Here is a 14945-nt window from a genome sequence, read left to right on the forward strand (position 1 = left end):
CGGGAGAGCGGAGGGCAGGCAGGGGAGGGCCCTGCCAGGGGCTCCGCAGCGGGCACTGCCGCGGGCACGGGGCCGGTGCCGTGTCCCGGGCAAGGCCGGGCGGCGGGAGGAGCGGCTGCCCGTGCGCAGGGACTCGCGAAGCGCCCGCGCCCCGGGGAGCGCCGGTGTGCGGCGGGAGGGCTCGGAGCCCCGCCCGGCCACCGGCGGGGCAGGACGCGTCCCGGCCCCGTGAGCAGGGGGTGGGCAGGGCAGGGCAGGGCAGGGCAGCGCGAACCCGCCCGGCCCGCGGTGCCCGGGCGCTGCCGGTGGCGGTGGCGTTGCGGGCAGCGCCCGCGGGAGATGCGGCTGCGGCTCAGGCAGGTGCTGCCGGTGCTGTGCCTCGGCGCCGCCTTCCCCCTGCTGTGGTACGCGCTGTGGCAGGGCAGCCGAGGTGAGAGCGGGCGGCGGGGGCGCCCCGTCCGTGCCGTCGGTGCGGGCGCGAAGGGCGGGGGGCGCGGCGGCGGCGGCGCCGGCCCTGACCCCGGCCGGGCCGTGAGGCGGCGGGCGCTGGTTCCTGCCTGGTGCGCCCGCAGCCCGCCCGGCGGTACCGGGGGCAGCGTCGGGGTTCGGGGGGCGCCCCGGCCGTGCTGGGCTCCGTGCCGCCGGGCAGGGCACGGCCGGGAGCGCGGCGGGGCCCCCGTGCCCTGCCGGGGCTCCGGGGCCCATGGGCTCTCTGTGGGCACAGGCGGAACGTGCGCGGGCCCGGGGCTTGGCCGCGTGTGAGGGCGGGCATGCGGGGCTCGCCCGCTCCCCCGGCCGGGGCTTAGCTGCGCCCAGCACAGCCTTGCCAAACAGCCTTGTGCCATGCTTGCCCTATTAAAAACACAACCCTAAACTTAAGAAACAATAAAAGTTTCTTCTTACCTTTTTTCCCTCCCCTCTTTTTCCCCCCTTTTATTTTTTTAACTCTTTTTCTAACAAGCATCTTGCATTGAGATGGAAAGAAAAATCTAAACGTGATTGCCGTGGCTGTCGCTTTTAAAGCAGTTTTGATTTTGTTGTTGTGGAGGATAAAAGTAGCATTATCCATCCTGTAATTGTACTTGGGCCTCAAGTACCGTCACTTTTTCCTGTGCATATTTCCAGGACATGCAGAAGAAAAAAACCCCGAATTTTTATATTTTATCTCTAAACTTTAAAACGATACACTACCTTTTTAGTAGGTTATGTAGGTGGCACATGCCAAATAGATCTTCATAAAGCCATGTCTAAAATTCTCTGAACCAATGTAGGAAAGATAAAACTGATGGCACTTTCCAGAAAGAAATGAGGTGGTCTTCCCCAATAGTATCTCTTGAGACTTGCAGACATGAGTGTTATGGGTGAGGGGCTGGTTGGTTTGGGGTGAGGGAAAGAGAGTGCATCTTTGAGTGCTTCCTACACACACCCTTTATAAGAGGTTTGGTGTTACAGGTGCAGGAGAATTGGAATAAACCACTTAGTAATTTCTGGGATGAGCACAACTCCAGGTAGCAAATAATTTGTTTATATTAATTATTCCTGTAACAAATAAAAGTGGTGTAGAGATCTTGGCCCCACAATCGCATACTGAATAGAGTGGAGACAGTGCTGATCCTCCTGCCTTTTAGGTCAACTGTATGGTTGTTTACCTTACAACATTTTAAGTTTCCTTCAGTGGCACTCCTGTGAGGAGTGGGGAAGGAAAAATGAGGAAAAATCTTAGGAGACTGAAATCCTGGATAGGTCAGAATGCAAGTGTTTGTCCAATCTGCAGTTACCATTGTGTTGTCTTGTGGTTCATGTTTTGAGGCTCCTCATTACTGACATTACATTTTCATTTCATTTTCTTTTTGACGTTTCTCTGATGACATTCCGTACTGGGCTGCTTTGCTTTGGGATTTTGTTTGTGTTTTGTTTGTTTGTTTTGGGCAAGAGGGATAATGTGTTGTGGTGTACATGTGTTGTCTTAACTTCTCTTTCCACAGCTGGCTCCTCCTCCACAGTAAACTGAGTAACTAATTCCTCTCGGATGGTATAATTTTCCTAATTACTGTTATTTGTGACTGGTTTTTAGCAACCTTTTGGTCATTGCATCCGTGAATACTTAGCCTTTGGACTCTCACGCGCTTGGTAAATCTCACAAATGTGTAAATAAAATAGTTAATATTAGTTACTAAAGGAGGAAGTAGCAGTACGTGGTGAATGACTTTGTATTATATTTATTTTACTGAAAGTATAGTCTGTGCTCCCAAGGGGTGTTAGAGGACAAGCCTTCTACCCATCCAGAAAGCCTTAAGAACAGCCAGCCATAGGTAACAATAACAAAGGTTGTTACCTTTTTCTGCAGAGAGACAGCTATTGGGAGCAAAATCACTAATGCCCTGTCCTTGTCACAGGGTATTTGTTTAAGCAAATGGTTTGTAATTAATATTTTGCTATGAAAACAGGCAGATGTCTCTGCTTAGATGTTGTTCAACCTCTGGTTTTGTCCTTCTGCACTGCTGAATTGGCCCTCCATTGTCGTGCTTAGGGCACTATAGGAATTCCCGCTTTTGGTGCCCCTCAAACTACCATGTGTATTTTCTTTCCTAATGCCCTTTTCACTTGGCCCACCAGTTTCTGTGAGCACCGTTGCAGCTTGGCAGCTCCCGTCTCTTTCCCTCATTTGTCAAACGTTTTCTACCCATTTTCTTTCATGCATTTGTTAAATCTCCCCTAACTTTTGTTAACTTCTCTGCTCTGCCCGTTGAAATGTTTGGGCTGCTCTTGATTTTTTGACTACAGTCTATCACACTAAGCAGCAGTAGTCAGTAGTATTCCCTCTGGTTTCTGTCTATTAATTGTTCTGGTTTCTTCTGTTAGTTGTTCCTTGGAAAGCAGTGATTTTGGGGTAGTAAATAAGCTTTGTAAAATGAGGACAGGGCACCCAAGCTCAAGACTAGTGGTCTTAAGTACTTGTATAATACAAAAATCTGTAAAATATCCTTCAGTTCGTCTGCAGTCTCAGAGCCTTTCAGCCCTTGAGTATTATAAGTTTGAATCAGATATTGGCTCTGTCCCAAATTCTGTGCAAATAAAAATCAGTACCATAAGTCACCTTTAAGCTAAAGTGACCTCTAAACACCTTATAATAAAGGTAGCTTGAGAGATTTGAGCTGGAGTGTATTTACTGTCAAGACAGCAGTAAATAATTGCCTGAGTATTGAGTTGGACATGTGAGACCAAAATCAAGTACGCTTAACTCACACTGGCATAGTTGCAATTCACTTGTTAATTCACCTGACCAAAACTGTCTGCTCTCACCAAAACACTCTTCATATAGGTTGGGAGTTCTGAGAAATAGTATCCAACCTACAATATATGTAGTGCTTTTCTCACACAGTATTAGTTATTGTTTTCCATGTAAATACTAATCCATTAAAAAAAAAAAAACACCCATATATAAAAACCAGAAAGTAAATGTAAGGAGGCAGTAATGTTATTGCCACTTGAAAAACAGAAGGCAAAACCATATTATAAACTCATTATGAACTTACATAAAGTTTCTTCAGAGGAAACAGTATTCATGGATAAAAAGAAGTTTTGATGTCTTTGCTGAACAACAGTGAAATTTTTGTAAGTCACAACAATGAGGTAAATCAGATCATCTATTTTGGCAGTACTTCTTCATGTTGCTCTCAGGGGTTACAAGATTAAATCTCTTTGCATTGGTTTGTCATGTGTTGCTGACCTCTTCACCTAAATTTGTGGGATACTTTGTCCAAGAAAATTAAAAGTGAGCTTTGCCTGGAAATTAGGAGAAGTTGATGCTGAAATATGATGTCACAAGGATCTAGGCATACACCCATTGTGTCAAGCATTGTGAAACCTGAAATTCTTTAGTTATTCCTTTGAGGTGGGATGAACAAGAGAGAAACTGCTCATACAATTGTACAATTACATTCACACAAGTGTATGTAAGGATCATCGATTTCTTTTTAAATCTGCATTTTGAATTTGTTCCACAAATTTGGTGGGGGGTATTTCCAGTAATCTTCTGCCTATGGTGTTCTGCTTTGTTTCAGCTGTGCAGCCAAGTGCAGGTCCCCAGGAGGTTCTGCCATTTGTGATGGAGTTCTTTGCAGGTTTCCTGTCCAGTCCCAACTGGCATTCTCTGGCTCAAAGGTTCAATTAAATGGTGGCAAATTGACAGATTTGATAAGGAAGTCTTGAATTACCCTGCTCTGACTTGAGGCCATGCAGCTTATCCAGATTTCTCAATGTGCAGGAGCTAATCCTCCTGTCTTCTGTGGGACAGCTTTGCTGTGTTTAACCACCCCTTTTCCCAGCTGTCCCAGGTGACTGCTAGGCCACATCTTCCCTTCATGTGTACATTTCCTTCCAGTGACACTGAGAGCAAACAAAGGCTGTTGCACATTCAGGTTTTGCCTCAACGTGCACTTGGGATGTGGCTGAAAGGCACAGTGTGATAAGGAAAGAGTTTTTCAGTCCATCAGTTGCTCACTCGGTTTCTTTATGCAGTTCTGCATTTGGCATTTAAAAAACCCTCCAACATACAGCAGCCCTCAAAGGGTCCACTTAAAGCTCAGTATTTACTGATCCAAAGTTTTGTATCAAAATTCATATCCAAGACTTAGAAAAGCCATGTAGTTTCACTGGCTTCAACATGTGCAATCTATTAAACAAAGATTATGCTGCTTCTTACTGTTTCTTCAGGCAGGACTGTGCCTAGAGAGTAGAGGGACTTAGCCATAAATCTTGTGGTACAACAGGAGGCCAGAAATTGTTGGGTTTTGTAGAGAAAGGGATAAGGGAGCCTTTCAGACCTCTCTCTGTTCGCTGTACAGTGTCTTGTCATAACCTTGGGCAAGTGTAACCACATGAGCTTCTGCTTTCCTAGTGTTGCACACTGAGCCTTGAGGAACAGAGTTTTGTCTAGAAATACCTTAGCTGATGGCTAGGCATTTAACTGAATGTGTGTATAATTTGGTGGTTGTTGATACCTCAGGAAGAGAAGTAAAATATTTAAATATTTAAAATACCAACCAGGACAAAGCAATAGCAATTGCTTGAAGTGAGTGAGTACTACCTTAAAACCAAACTATACCAATTATGGCCAAACACCATACAATATCCATTCAATTTCTATATTTTTTCATTTATTTTAATAATATTGCTTTCCTATATGGTGATGTTCTGACTGAATGCTTTAAGATCTCTTTTCACTACATTCTAATATAGGAAAAGACTTGAGTCTAAAATGAGGATTGTTTGCCAGCATTTAGGAAAATATTGTTAGAGCTTAAGTTGTATTTTCTTTGATACAAGTTTGCTTATTTATTTTCAGTTAGAGACAGTATTGTTCAGCAAAAGTATTCTGTGCCAAACTCAAGACTGAGTCCCTGTTCATTAGACAATACTGTGAGTTTTTAAAATCCGCTTATTAACTTTGATCTGCCTTCAACTCTGTCAGGTGCGTGTTTGTTTTAAGATTGAAAGCATTCTGATCCTCTTCCCAGTATGCCCTGTATGGGGCATGGAGGAACCCCATCTCCCCTGCTCCAAGTTGCTGTTCTTTGATGTGCCTGCATTAGGGCAGAGTCCCTCTGCTGCCTTGCAGCTCCTGATGAGGACACTGTCAAAGGCAAGTCGATGTCTCTAACATTTTGGAAGACACAAATAATACTGTGCTGTAAGACTCTAAACAGCATGGTTAAAGGTAATGCACATTGTTGAATTTAAATGTTTGCCTAAGAACTCGCTGTCCTGACCCGAGATGGGGGCATTGTTTGGGGATTTTTTTCCTTCCTTCCTCAGAGAGCACACAACCTGAGCATGCAAAGCGTGTAACGAGATTCAGAAAGGTATCTGGTATTAGAGCAGTTATGGAGAAATAATAAAGTGCCAGTTATTAGTGCAATGCATGCCTCGGTGGTTTAATGTGCCTCATTAACCTGAGCAGTGAGCAGTGGCTCCAAGCACACAGTATGACAAGATCTTTTGCAGTTAGTGTGCTTATATGGTTTTCTTTTAAGGAGTCCATTAACTAAATTTCAGTTTCTAAAAGAAACAGTCTTTAGGTATGATAAGCAATTTAGCTTGTAATCAAGAAATAGGAACAAGATTCACTGCTAGACTTGGAAGTGTTTTCTTCCCTCCTTTCTGCCACTCCAAATTCTCCTTTTATTTTCTTTTCTGTTTGAGTGCTGCGGTGAGATAGTGATGAATTGCTCCACAGCTCTTAGATACTGCCAGAAGTCGTTAAAGAGACTGGAAGCATTTATGATCATACAGGAAGCATGTGTGTATGGAGCTAAGAGATATAATCGGGTGGATTTGAGAATGAGCGTTTGCTTGAGAGATTGGTATTGTTTCTAAACAATAAGTTTCAATATGCAGTGCAGGAATTTTTATATATATAAAATCTATCTATTAGGAGATAACACAAGAGAGCATTTTAAACCATTTTAAATGTTGCTGTCTTATGGTTACAGTATCCATTGGTATAAATGCCAGTGTGTAGTTCGCAGTCAGAGGAAAGCTACAGTAGAGCTGAAAATTCACTGCAAAGGCTTTTGAGTGCCATCACTGTGTCTGGGAGGCAGCTGGGTCTTTTTTTGCTCCTATGGCTTGTGGCTGGTAGTCCCATTGCCTTTTCTTAGAAGGAAAATTCAGTGAACCACTCCAAACCCATCAGCGAGATTCATCTTCAGCTCACCAAGGGGAGAAGAAGCCTTTACACAGAATCCCAGAATATGCTTAGATGGAAGGGACACACAAGGATAATTGAGTCCAACTCCTGGCCTTGCACATGGTCACACCATGCTCCTGAGAGTGTTGTTCAAAAGCTTCTTGAACTCTGCCAGGCTTGGCAATGTGACCACTGCCCTGGGAAGCCTGTTCCAGTGCCCAACCATCCTTTGGGTGAAGCACCTTTTCCTGTTATCCAACCTAAACCTCTCCTGACACAGCTTCATGCCATTTCCTTGGCTCTTGCCACCGCAGAGAAGAGATCAGTGCCTGCCCTGCTGCTTCCCCTCCTGATGAAGTTTTAACCGCAGTGAGGTCTCCCCTCAGTCTCCTCCTCTCCGGGCTGAACAGGCCAAGTGACCTCAGGCACCCCTCACACAACTTCCCCTCAAGGCCCTTCCCCATCCTCATGGCCTCCTTTGGACACTCTCCAATGGCTCCATGTCTTTTTTACATCGTGGCACCCCACAGTGCCCCCAGCACTGTCCCCACAGCCAGGGTTGCCCCGTCCCAGATGCACAATCTGGCACTTGCCCTTGTTGAACTCCCTGGGGTTGGTGATTGCCCAGCCCTGATCTGTTGGGGTCTCTCTGCAGGCCTCCTTTACCTTCATTTGCTTTCTGTAGTTTCACCATAGGCCCTCATCTTGCTCTTTTCTGGTTTTATTCTGACGCTCCTCGCTGCTGATGGAACCATTGTTGGACAGGGCATTGCCAAGTCAAGTCACAGGCTACTGCTGTCCCCCAAGCTCCATCTCCCTGGCCCTCCTTGTCAGAAAGCACTGCATTTGTAAAAATGCCCTGTGTCTTTCTAAGTAATCTGTTGCAAGCAGCTGTTTTAGTTCTCTGTGGGTTATGAGATGCTGAAAGAACATTTTCCACACACACACACACGAGACTATTTAAACTCAATGCCTGTTGAAATATTTTGAATGTTTAGCTTCATAATGCTTTCTAAACACACATTTTTTGACAAAAGCTTAGTAATAGTTAATGTTGCCTAGTAAATGTGCTCTAGTAAAATTTAGAACATTTAATGTTCTATTTCAAACTCTATATTTTTATAATAAATTAATTCTTCATCAAAGGTGAGTGAATATTTTGTTCCTTGTGCCAAACCCTTCCTTCCTGAGCAAGCAAAAACAAATGAGATAAGTGATTACTAAGAATCATGTTCTGCTGACTGAAGAGAGGGTTCAGTTTGAAAAGACTGAAAAATGTACTTTCCCTCTTCTATTTCTGAAGAAATAGATGAGGCCGATTACAAATGCCAGCTTCTCTGGCTGCACTCAAGGACAGTTGAGTGCTGGCATTTTATTTCCAAGAGGCCCTTCTGACCCTTGGAAGGCTCCTCTGTCACTAAGCAAATACAGGTGCCATTGCTTGGTGCTTGCCAAAATGTCAGCCCAGAGGTGGCTCTGGTCACTTTGAGTCACACTGACACTGCATAGCTGAGAGAACTATGAGGAGAGGGACTGTGATGTTATAATTCGTCTGCAATTTCTGTACCAATTCCTTCCCCAAATTGGAATTTAAAGAAAAACTCATGCCCATGACCATATCTTTAGTTGATACTTCTGAAGTTGTCTAGGAAATGCAGGGTAAATCTCCACCATGGTTACGTGTGTTCCATCTGGAATCACTTTCTTGCCATGAAAATGGTGTGATGATTATCTGTCAGTCACCTACATCAGCTTAAACCTTTTGTTCTCACTTTATTCACATACATTCTAAAGGAAGAAACCTAAAGATTGGATTATGGCATTGGAAACACAGCTGCAAAAGAAAAGCATAAACAAGAAAGTGTATTCATACATGGTAGCTGATGAAAGGGATCTTCCTTAGGTGTGCCAAAAAGTTTAGCTTGTTTGGGGTTCTAGCTCTGTAGCTTGATGCCTTGTGACAGATTTTTTAATTTGAAATCTATTTTAATCTATTTTATCTATTTTATATTAATGGGATTTTATTAAACATCCTTTAGAATTTTAATGAGGTAAATAATGACAATACACATCACATGTTTACTTCTTTTTTTTCTAACCACTTTCTTCCTAGGTGTGTTAAACTTCAGTCTTCCAATCACACATTTATTGATTAAATTAAGGACTTGTGTTTAATGCAAATAAAACCCCGTTTATCCGAAATGCAAACTAATTCCAGTTTACTTACCTCTGTATTTTGCTCGTAGTGTCTTTTACAGATGAGAATCCCTGGGAATTCACTTTTCCAGAGAGACAGTGGTGGGTTCTGGAAAATGAGAGCTGCCACAGATAAAATCTAGCACAGCCCACAAATAGAATGGGATAATATGTTATCTAAATAACAGCATTTAACTAGGAAAAAACCAAGCCAAACCAACTCAACCACAACAAAACCAATAAAAGAAGCAGCATTATAAACCATTTTAAAATGAGGCAGAAGCCCTCTTCTACTTTCTTCACTCTCTGTTGCAAAGGGGTGATGTTATTGAATTATTGCTTTATATTAACCATCTTTACTAACAGTTCTTATCATACTCATAGATGAAGACTGTAACTCATAGACTGAATGCTTTTAATATCTCTGTTTTATTCTTACTAGTGTTTGAAACACAGGACAAGCCATTACATGATTATACTTTTCAGTGTTAGAAGGACCATCATGATTTGTTATGTGGTGAAGAAAGGAGCACCTTGCCCTGCAACTCACAGTCTTTCACTGACTTTTTCCTTATAATGGATTTTGTCTTCTTGGTTTTGTCTTCAATTTACCTTTACCCAGCTGTGCTCCCTAAACTCTACCTTCTTAATATTCTTCCAGACTACTTCTTCTCCTGACTAAACTTTATTATTGTTTATGCAGTTTGGTGATGTGATCATCTGGACCATCTCCTATTTTTCAACTTCATTCCATCATAAATCACCTTTTAGAAAATGAATTCTGTTCCTATTGCAGGAAATGAGTTAGATATGTACGAACACCACTTGCTGGAACTTCAGCAAAGACTGTTGTATGCTGATACGGAAAATAAAAAAAGATCACATGAACTGAGCAGTGCCCTAGATGAAATCAAAAATATAGTTGCAAGAAGAATGAACATGACAAAAAATCACACAGGTAGGTGTGTAGGGATTTCTTAAAATAGAAATTTCTGCAGAAATTTCTTAAAATAATTTTCCTTTTCTTTTTACTTACCCTTCTGCTTGCCATTCCAGACGTGTTTTATTATACAACCAAAATTGAAAGGTTCATTGTAGTCAATGACACTGAACTCCCTTGCCCAATATTTGATAGGTGCCACTTCCAAATAAAGAAGGAAAGCCCTTGAAAAGTTGTGAAGGTGGTTTCTGTGCAGCAAAATTCCAGTATATTTAATGGCTTAACAGTGTGGAAGGACTTGTGGGTCTCTCTCATACACAAATCTCTGGGCAGGTATATATGGTTGCTTCAGGGTTTTTAAAAGTATTTTCTGTAGGGTAGGAAATCTCCTTTTAGACCTAATTTCAGCGGGAGCACCTTTTGGAAGCTGTAAAACTTAAAATATTGCCCATTCAGTAAGCTTCTCTAAGCTGAGTGAGTAAAACTGATGATGGTTTTTGTGATACATGTATGTAACTTGGAAGGGTGGTAAATTTTGGGAGTTATTTTAGATGCATTCCTTGGGAAAAGTAACTTTCCATCCCAGTCTCTGTTGCTTTCATCTGTAAAAAAAAAAATAAATCCCCAAACCAAACAGTTTTTTAGTGTTGCCTTTAAAGTAACTACTCACTGTGTTTTAAGATGAGTCAGTCCTGCAAGTGTGCAGGCCCACGGAAATAGAGATGCTATCCCAGGATGTTGGAGCTCCAGGCTTGGAGCTCTGCATCACCACCTGAATGGGAAGTTCTGGGAAATTCTCAATTTGATGTCATGTAATATATATATGCCATATAATCATTTCTGAGGAATAGTTCTGATTGAATAACCTCGTGTGTGGTAATCTGACAGCGTTCAGTTGAGCAAAACAGGTGAGGAAATGAAGAAATAGGCTTCTCTGCCTGCTTTTTATTTTATGTGGATCTCTGTGTCTGTTGTGTCTTTAAGGTGAATTAAAGTGGAAAGAGTTAAACCTCCCCAGAAAACTCCCCATGCATCTTACAAATATCTACTACTATCTCCCCCACCTTCGAGAATATGAAGATGCAATTTTCCCAAATGTTATTTTTGGGCAGCAGAGAACTGGAGGTAGGAAATAAAGTTTGGCTTCTATTTGCTACATGTTTGTATTTTTTATTAATTTCTAGCAATGAAACATAATCAAAAGTTTGAATAGATTTTCTCCCTTAACTTTCTAATGTTGCCAAGCTGAATGAATTTTAATAGCAATAGCCAAAGTACTTTTAAAATGCCCACCCCCTATTCCAGGTCTTTATCTTAAAGTATTCCGAAAACCTTTGGAAATAGTAATAAAAATAATCTTAATCGAAAAACAAGATTATTTCTTGTTTTAATCATATATTCATATGCCTAAGATGCAGTAGCTGACATTTTCCCCCCACAAAAATGAGTATGGATGAGGAAGCCAAGGCAAATTTGCAATGCATTCAGTTTGCCAATATGAGAAGCAAAGGGAAAGGTGATGTGATCATTTAAAGGATATTAATATATCTTCAATGTAGCTTTCTTTATCCACATGAGAAATCAGCTGGCACCTGTAGAAATCATCATGAATTCCAGTGAACTATAATACAAATTTTAAATACATTGTCCTAACTGTCATGTGACAGGTAAAAGGAGCATACAAAACCAGAAAGCAAAGAAGAAACTAGTCAACCATTTTGCTGAATTTTGTGTTTTGTTGCAATTTTTACTTTTCAAAAAAGGTAAAATCACCTAGGGTGATTTTATATGAAGAAACATTGGCAGTGTTTTTAATTTAACTAAAAAAACCCCCAAACCCTGGGCCATGCTCATGACAATGGATAACTTTCTACAGGCTACTTATTAGTAGGTGTAGTTGTAGCAATGTGATCTAGTGTTGGAGCTCTCACTAGAGTGCCCACAGATGAGTGCCACTAATAAAAGAATACTCCATATTTGACCTTCTTTTATTTGTACAGGAAAATCACAATAGCCAGACCGCAGTTTCATAAGTACAGGCTGACCTTCAGTGTGTAAAATGAAACAAACCTCAAACATTGGCACTTGGGTTTTTGAGCTGACATTGGCATGGAAGTGCAAGTCAGGAGCAAGTCACTAACTGCACCTACTGTTTGATTTCAAGCTGTTGCTTCCTTGCCAGCCTGCTGGGATGGTGGTGAATAGAAATGAATGATGAATAATGAAAAAAGAGACATGCTGCTTATGTTCTGAGGATGTACCACAGCATAGGTGTGCTGCTAGTGGAGTCCTTGCCAGAGACAGTTTCAGTTCCTTCGTTTTTAATAACAGGAACCTCTTAGTTCTTTTATTCTTATTGATGCTATGAGAACCATTGATGCATGTCAATTAAACTGCCCAGAAGGATTTTTGAATTGGATTCCTTTCTGAAATGCACAGTGTTCACTCCCTATGAGAGAGAACCTGCTCACTAGAGCAGTGCAACACTCACTTTTGAATCTCAGTACTGAGGGAATGGCATCTCCAAGTTCTCAAGTGTAGACCTGGTGTTTATGGCAGAGACACAGGTGTCTCTGAACCAAACATAGCTGGAGGTTTCTCCCCTTCCCGGCAGTAGAGCAAATGCTGTCTCAGTGCTAAGGAAATATTAACTGTCACCAAGTTTCACGGCCACATCAAATCAAAATTACAATATTATTTCAATTTCCCTTTAAGAAGTTGCATGGCTTGAGGCATTCTCTCTTTGCAGTCTCCCTGGTGATGGGTATCCCTACAGTGAAAAGGGAAAAACAAAGTTACCTGATTGATACACTGCATTCCCTGCTGTCCCAGCTATCTGAGGAGCAAAAGAAGGACTGTGTGATAATCATCTTTGTAGCAGAGGTGAGTGTGCATGGAAAGGTGCAGGATGCTGATAGAAAATATGGAGATTTCTGTCTAAATGTAATCGTGCAAAATACTGTTAGCCTTTGGGAGGGATTTCTTCAGGGCTGGAGGAGATGGTGAGCAGTTAGTGCCTCAGTGTTCATATGTGAAAAAAGAACCCTGTTACGCAGGTGATCTAAGGGTAAAAAGTCCTATTACATTTACCAACACAGTCCTTGGATCAGATTTTCCATCAAAAGCATATGAACTCATTATTTATCTCTGAAAGTAAGGTTTTCTGCTTCCAGAATGAAATCTAAGTCCTCCACAGCAAAGTGCCCTAGAACCTGAAGAAAGTAAACTTAGTCTAACAAATGTTCAAGTTATTTATCTGCTGTTTTGATAACATGTATCTTGCAAAGCATCTTGACATATTGGAGCTTTCTCCAATGTGTGTTTTGGCATTTCCCATGCAAAAAAAAACTGTTCAGAGCCTTGAACATGTTTGGGAAAGTAAACAGTGCTCAAGGTAAGATATTAAGGATAAATGCTTTTTTTTCCCTCACTCAAAAATACCTTGATTACATCAGAAAAAAAAAAAAGCTGCAGAATGGAATTAGCTAGTAATAGCTTCTAGCAGGTAAAATGACTGTGCAATTATTCAGAATTCATATTAATAAATTGGAGCAGATAACCATGCTGATCTGAGAGCTGATAAGAACATTTTGTTATGAGAGGAGGGCAGGTGTGTTCAGTGGTCATGAATCCACACCTTCCTTTTTCCCCACAAAGTTTCAAAAGATCAAGGTGAATGTTCACATCACGGGTTAAGCTTGAGTAACTCACTGACTGAGAGTGAGTTTTAAGTTTTAACTGATATTTTTTTTTCTTACCACAGTTCTGTACGTCACTTTTTTTTTTACCTAGCACAAGTTTAATATATAATTGCTAACACTTATATATTAAAGAATTTGTTTATTTAAAGAAAAAATCTGAACTCCTAAGAGAGTTATTGTGTTGCTTTAGAAATGAAACTTTTCACTCTAAACGTAGTTAACAGATATGTTTGGCACACTAACATTGTTACTTTTATGAAACAGCAATAATGAATGTCTCAAAATATCCAAACATAGAGCTGTAAGTTTGTTTTATTAGGAAGGAATTAAAAAAAATTAAAGTATTGCTGGCTTTAGAATATTTTGCTTAGGTGATTTTACTCATCAGCCTTAGGCATCTTTTGTGATGTCTGGATTACTAACCCAAACCAGTTTTTTTTACTGATAGTTTTATGGCTGTGCTTTACTGGTATGGCAGAACACAATTTTAGCCAGCAAACAGCCTGGTCTTCTGCAAAAGCAGTGAAAAACAGTGCCAGAAATGGGAGCTGGAGGTAGTTGGAAACAAAAGTGAACTATAGTGAAAGTTGGACTGGGTTGAAAAGCCCATGGTGTTCCTTACTAGAAATGCTGCTGTAACATACCACATTTGTTTGGAAGGAAAAAAAAAAAGTGTTTGCATATATACCTATTCCCTACAAAGTGTTGTTTAATACAAAAATGAGTGACTTTTAATGAAACCCTCCCTTCTTTTCTTTAGGTGGATGCAGAGTATGTTAAGAGTGTTGCAGAAAGTGTTAAAACCAGGTAAGTCCTACACTCAGCCACCAGTGTGAATGTATTTGGAGCTTTTATGGAAAGAACTAGAACATTCCCACATTGAAATGCAACTGAGGCAAAGGTGCACTCTCAATATGTGTGCCATAACCCACTGTGAGATTGAGAGCAGATGTATGTATATCAATTTATTTCTCATTTGTTATTTGATAAAGATGCTTTAACTAACCAGCCAAGGTCTTAGCTTAAATCTCTGATAAATATTTACTCAGGCCTAAGTCTTTTCTCCATGAAATCAGTGATGCAGTTGATGCACCTGAGGTTGCATGCATGAGTTCCCCACTGACTACACAACCCTGCAGTGTAATCTGGCATCTGTCACGGAATCACAGAATTCCTTAGGTTGGAAAAACCCTCTAAGAACAACAGAGTTCATTAGCCCAGCACTGCCACCACTGAACTGTGTCCCCTAGTGCCACAACACAGCCATGTTTTCCCAGGGGTCTTTGTTTCCTTTTTTTTTTGTTTTACTGTTTTTCAGGAAGGCAATACACTTGGGACAGCATGGGATTACATTTATAATCCTAAATGCTACTGCATGATGGGCAACATGAGATGGGTGGTCTCTGCCCTGCCAAAT

The 14945-nt window shown here is 41.4% G+C and overlaps 1 protein-coding gene across 1 annotated transcript in view; it reads left to right on the forward strand.

Annotated features, from left to right (window-relative positions):
• Positions 1-339: 339 nt before the first annotated feature.
• Positions 340-14945, forward strand: part of MGAT4D (MGAT4 family member D) — a 31085-nt gene continuing 16479 nt past the window's right edge. Inside the window, exons 1-5 of the mRNA XM_054633459.2 lie at positions 340-430; positions 9684-9845; positions 10812-10952; positions 12577-12710; positions 14289-14335. Of these exons, the coding sequence (XP_054489434.2) occupies positions 340-430; positions 9684-9845; positions 10812-10952; positions 12577-12710; positions 14289-14335 (575 nt within the window). The remainder of the gene's footprint in view (positions 431-9683; positions 9846-10811; positions 10953-12576; positions 12711-14288; positions 14336-14945) is intronic.

This window comes from Agelaius phoeniceus, chromosome 4 (genome assembly GCF_051311805.1).
Source record: "Agelaius phoeniceus isolate bAgePho1 chromosome 4, bAgePho1.hap1, whole genome shotgun sequence".
Classification (NCBI taxonomy): Eukaryota; Metazoa; Chordata; class Aves; order Passeriformes; family Icteridae; genus Agelaius; species Agelaius phoeniceus.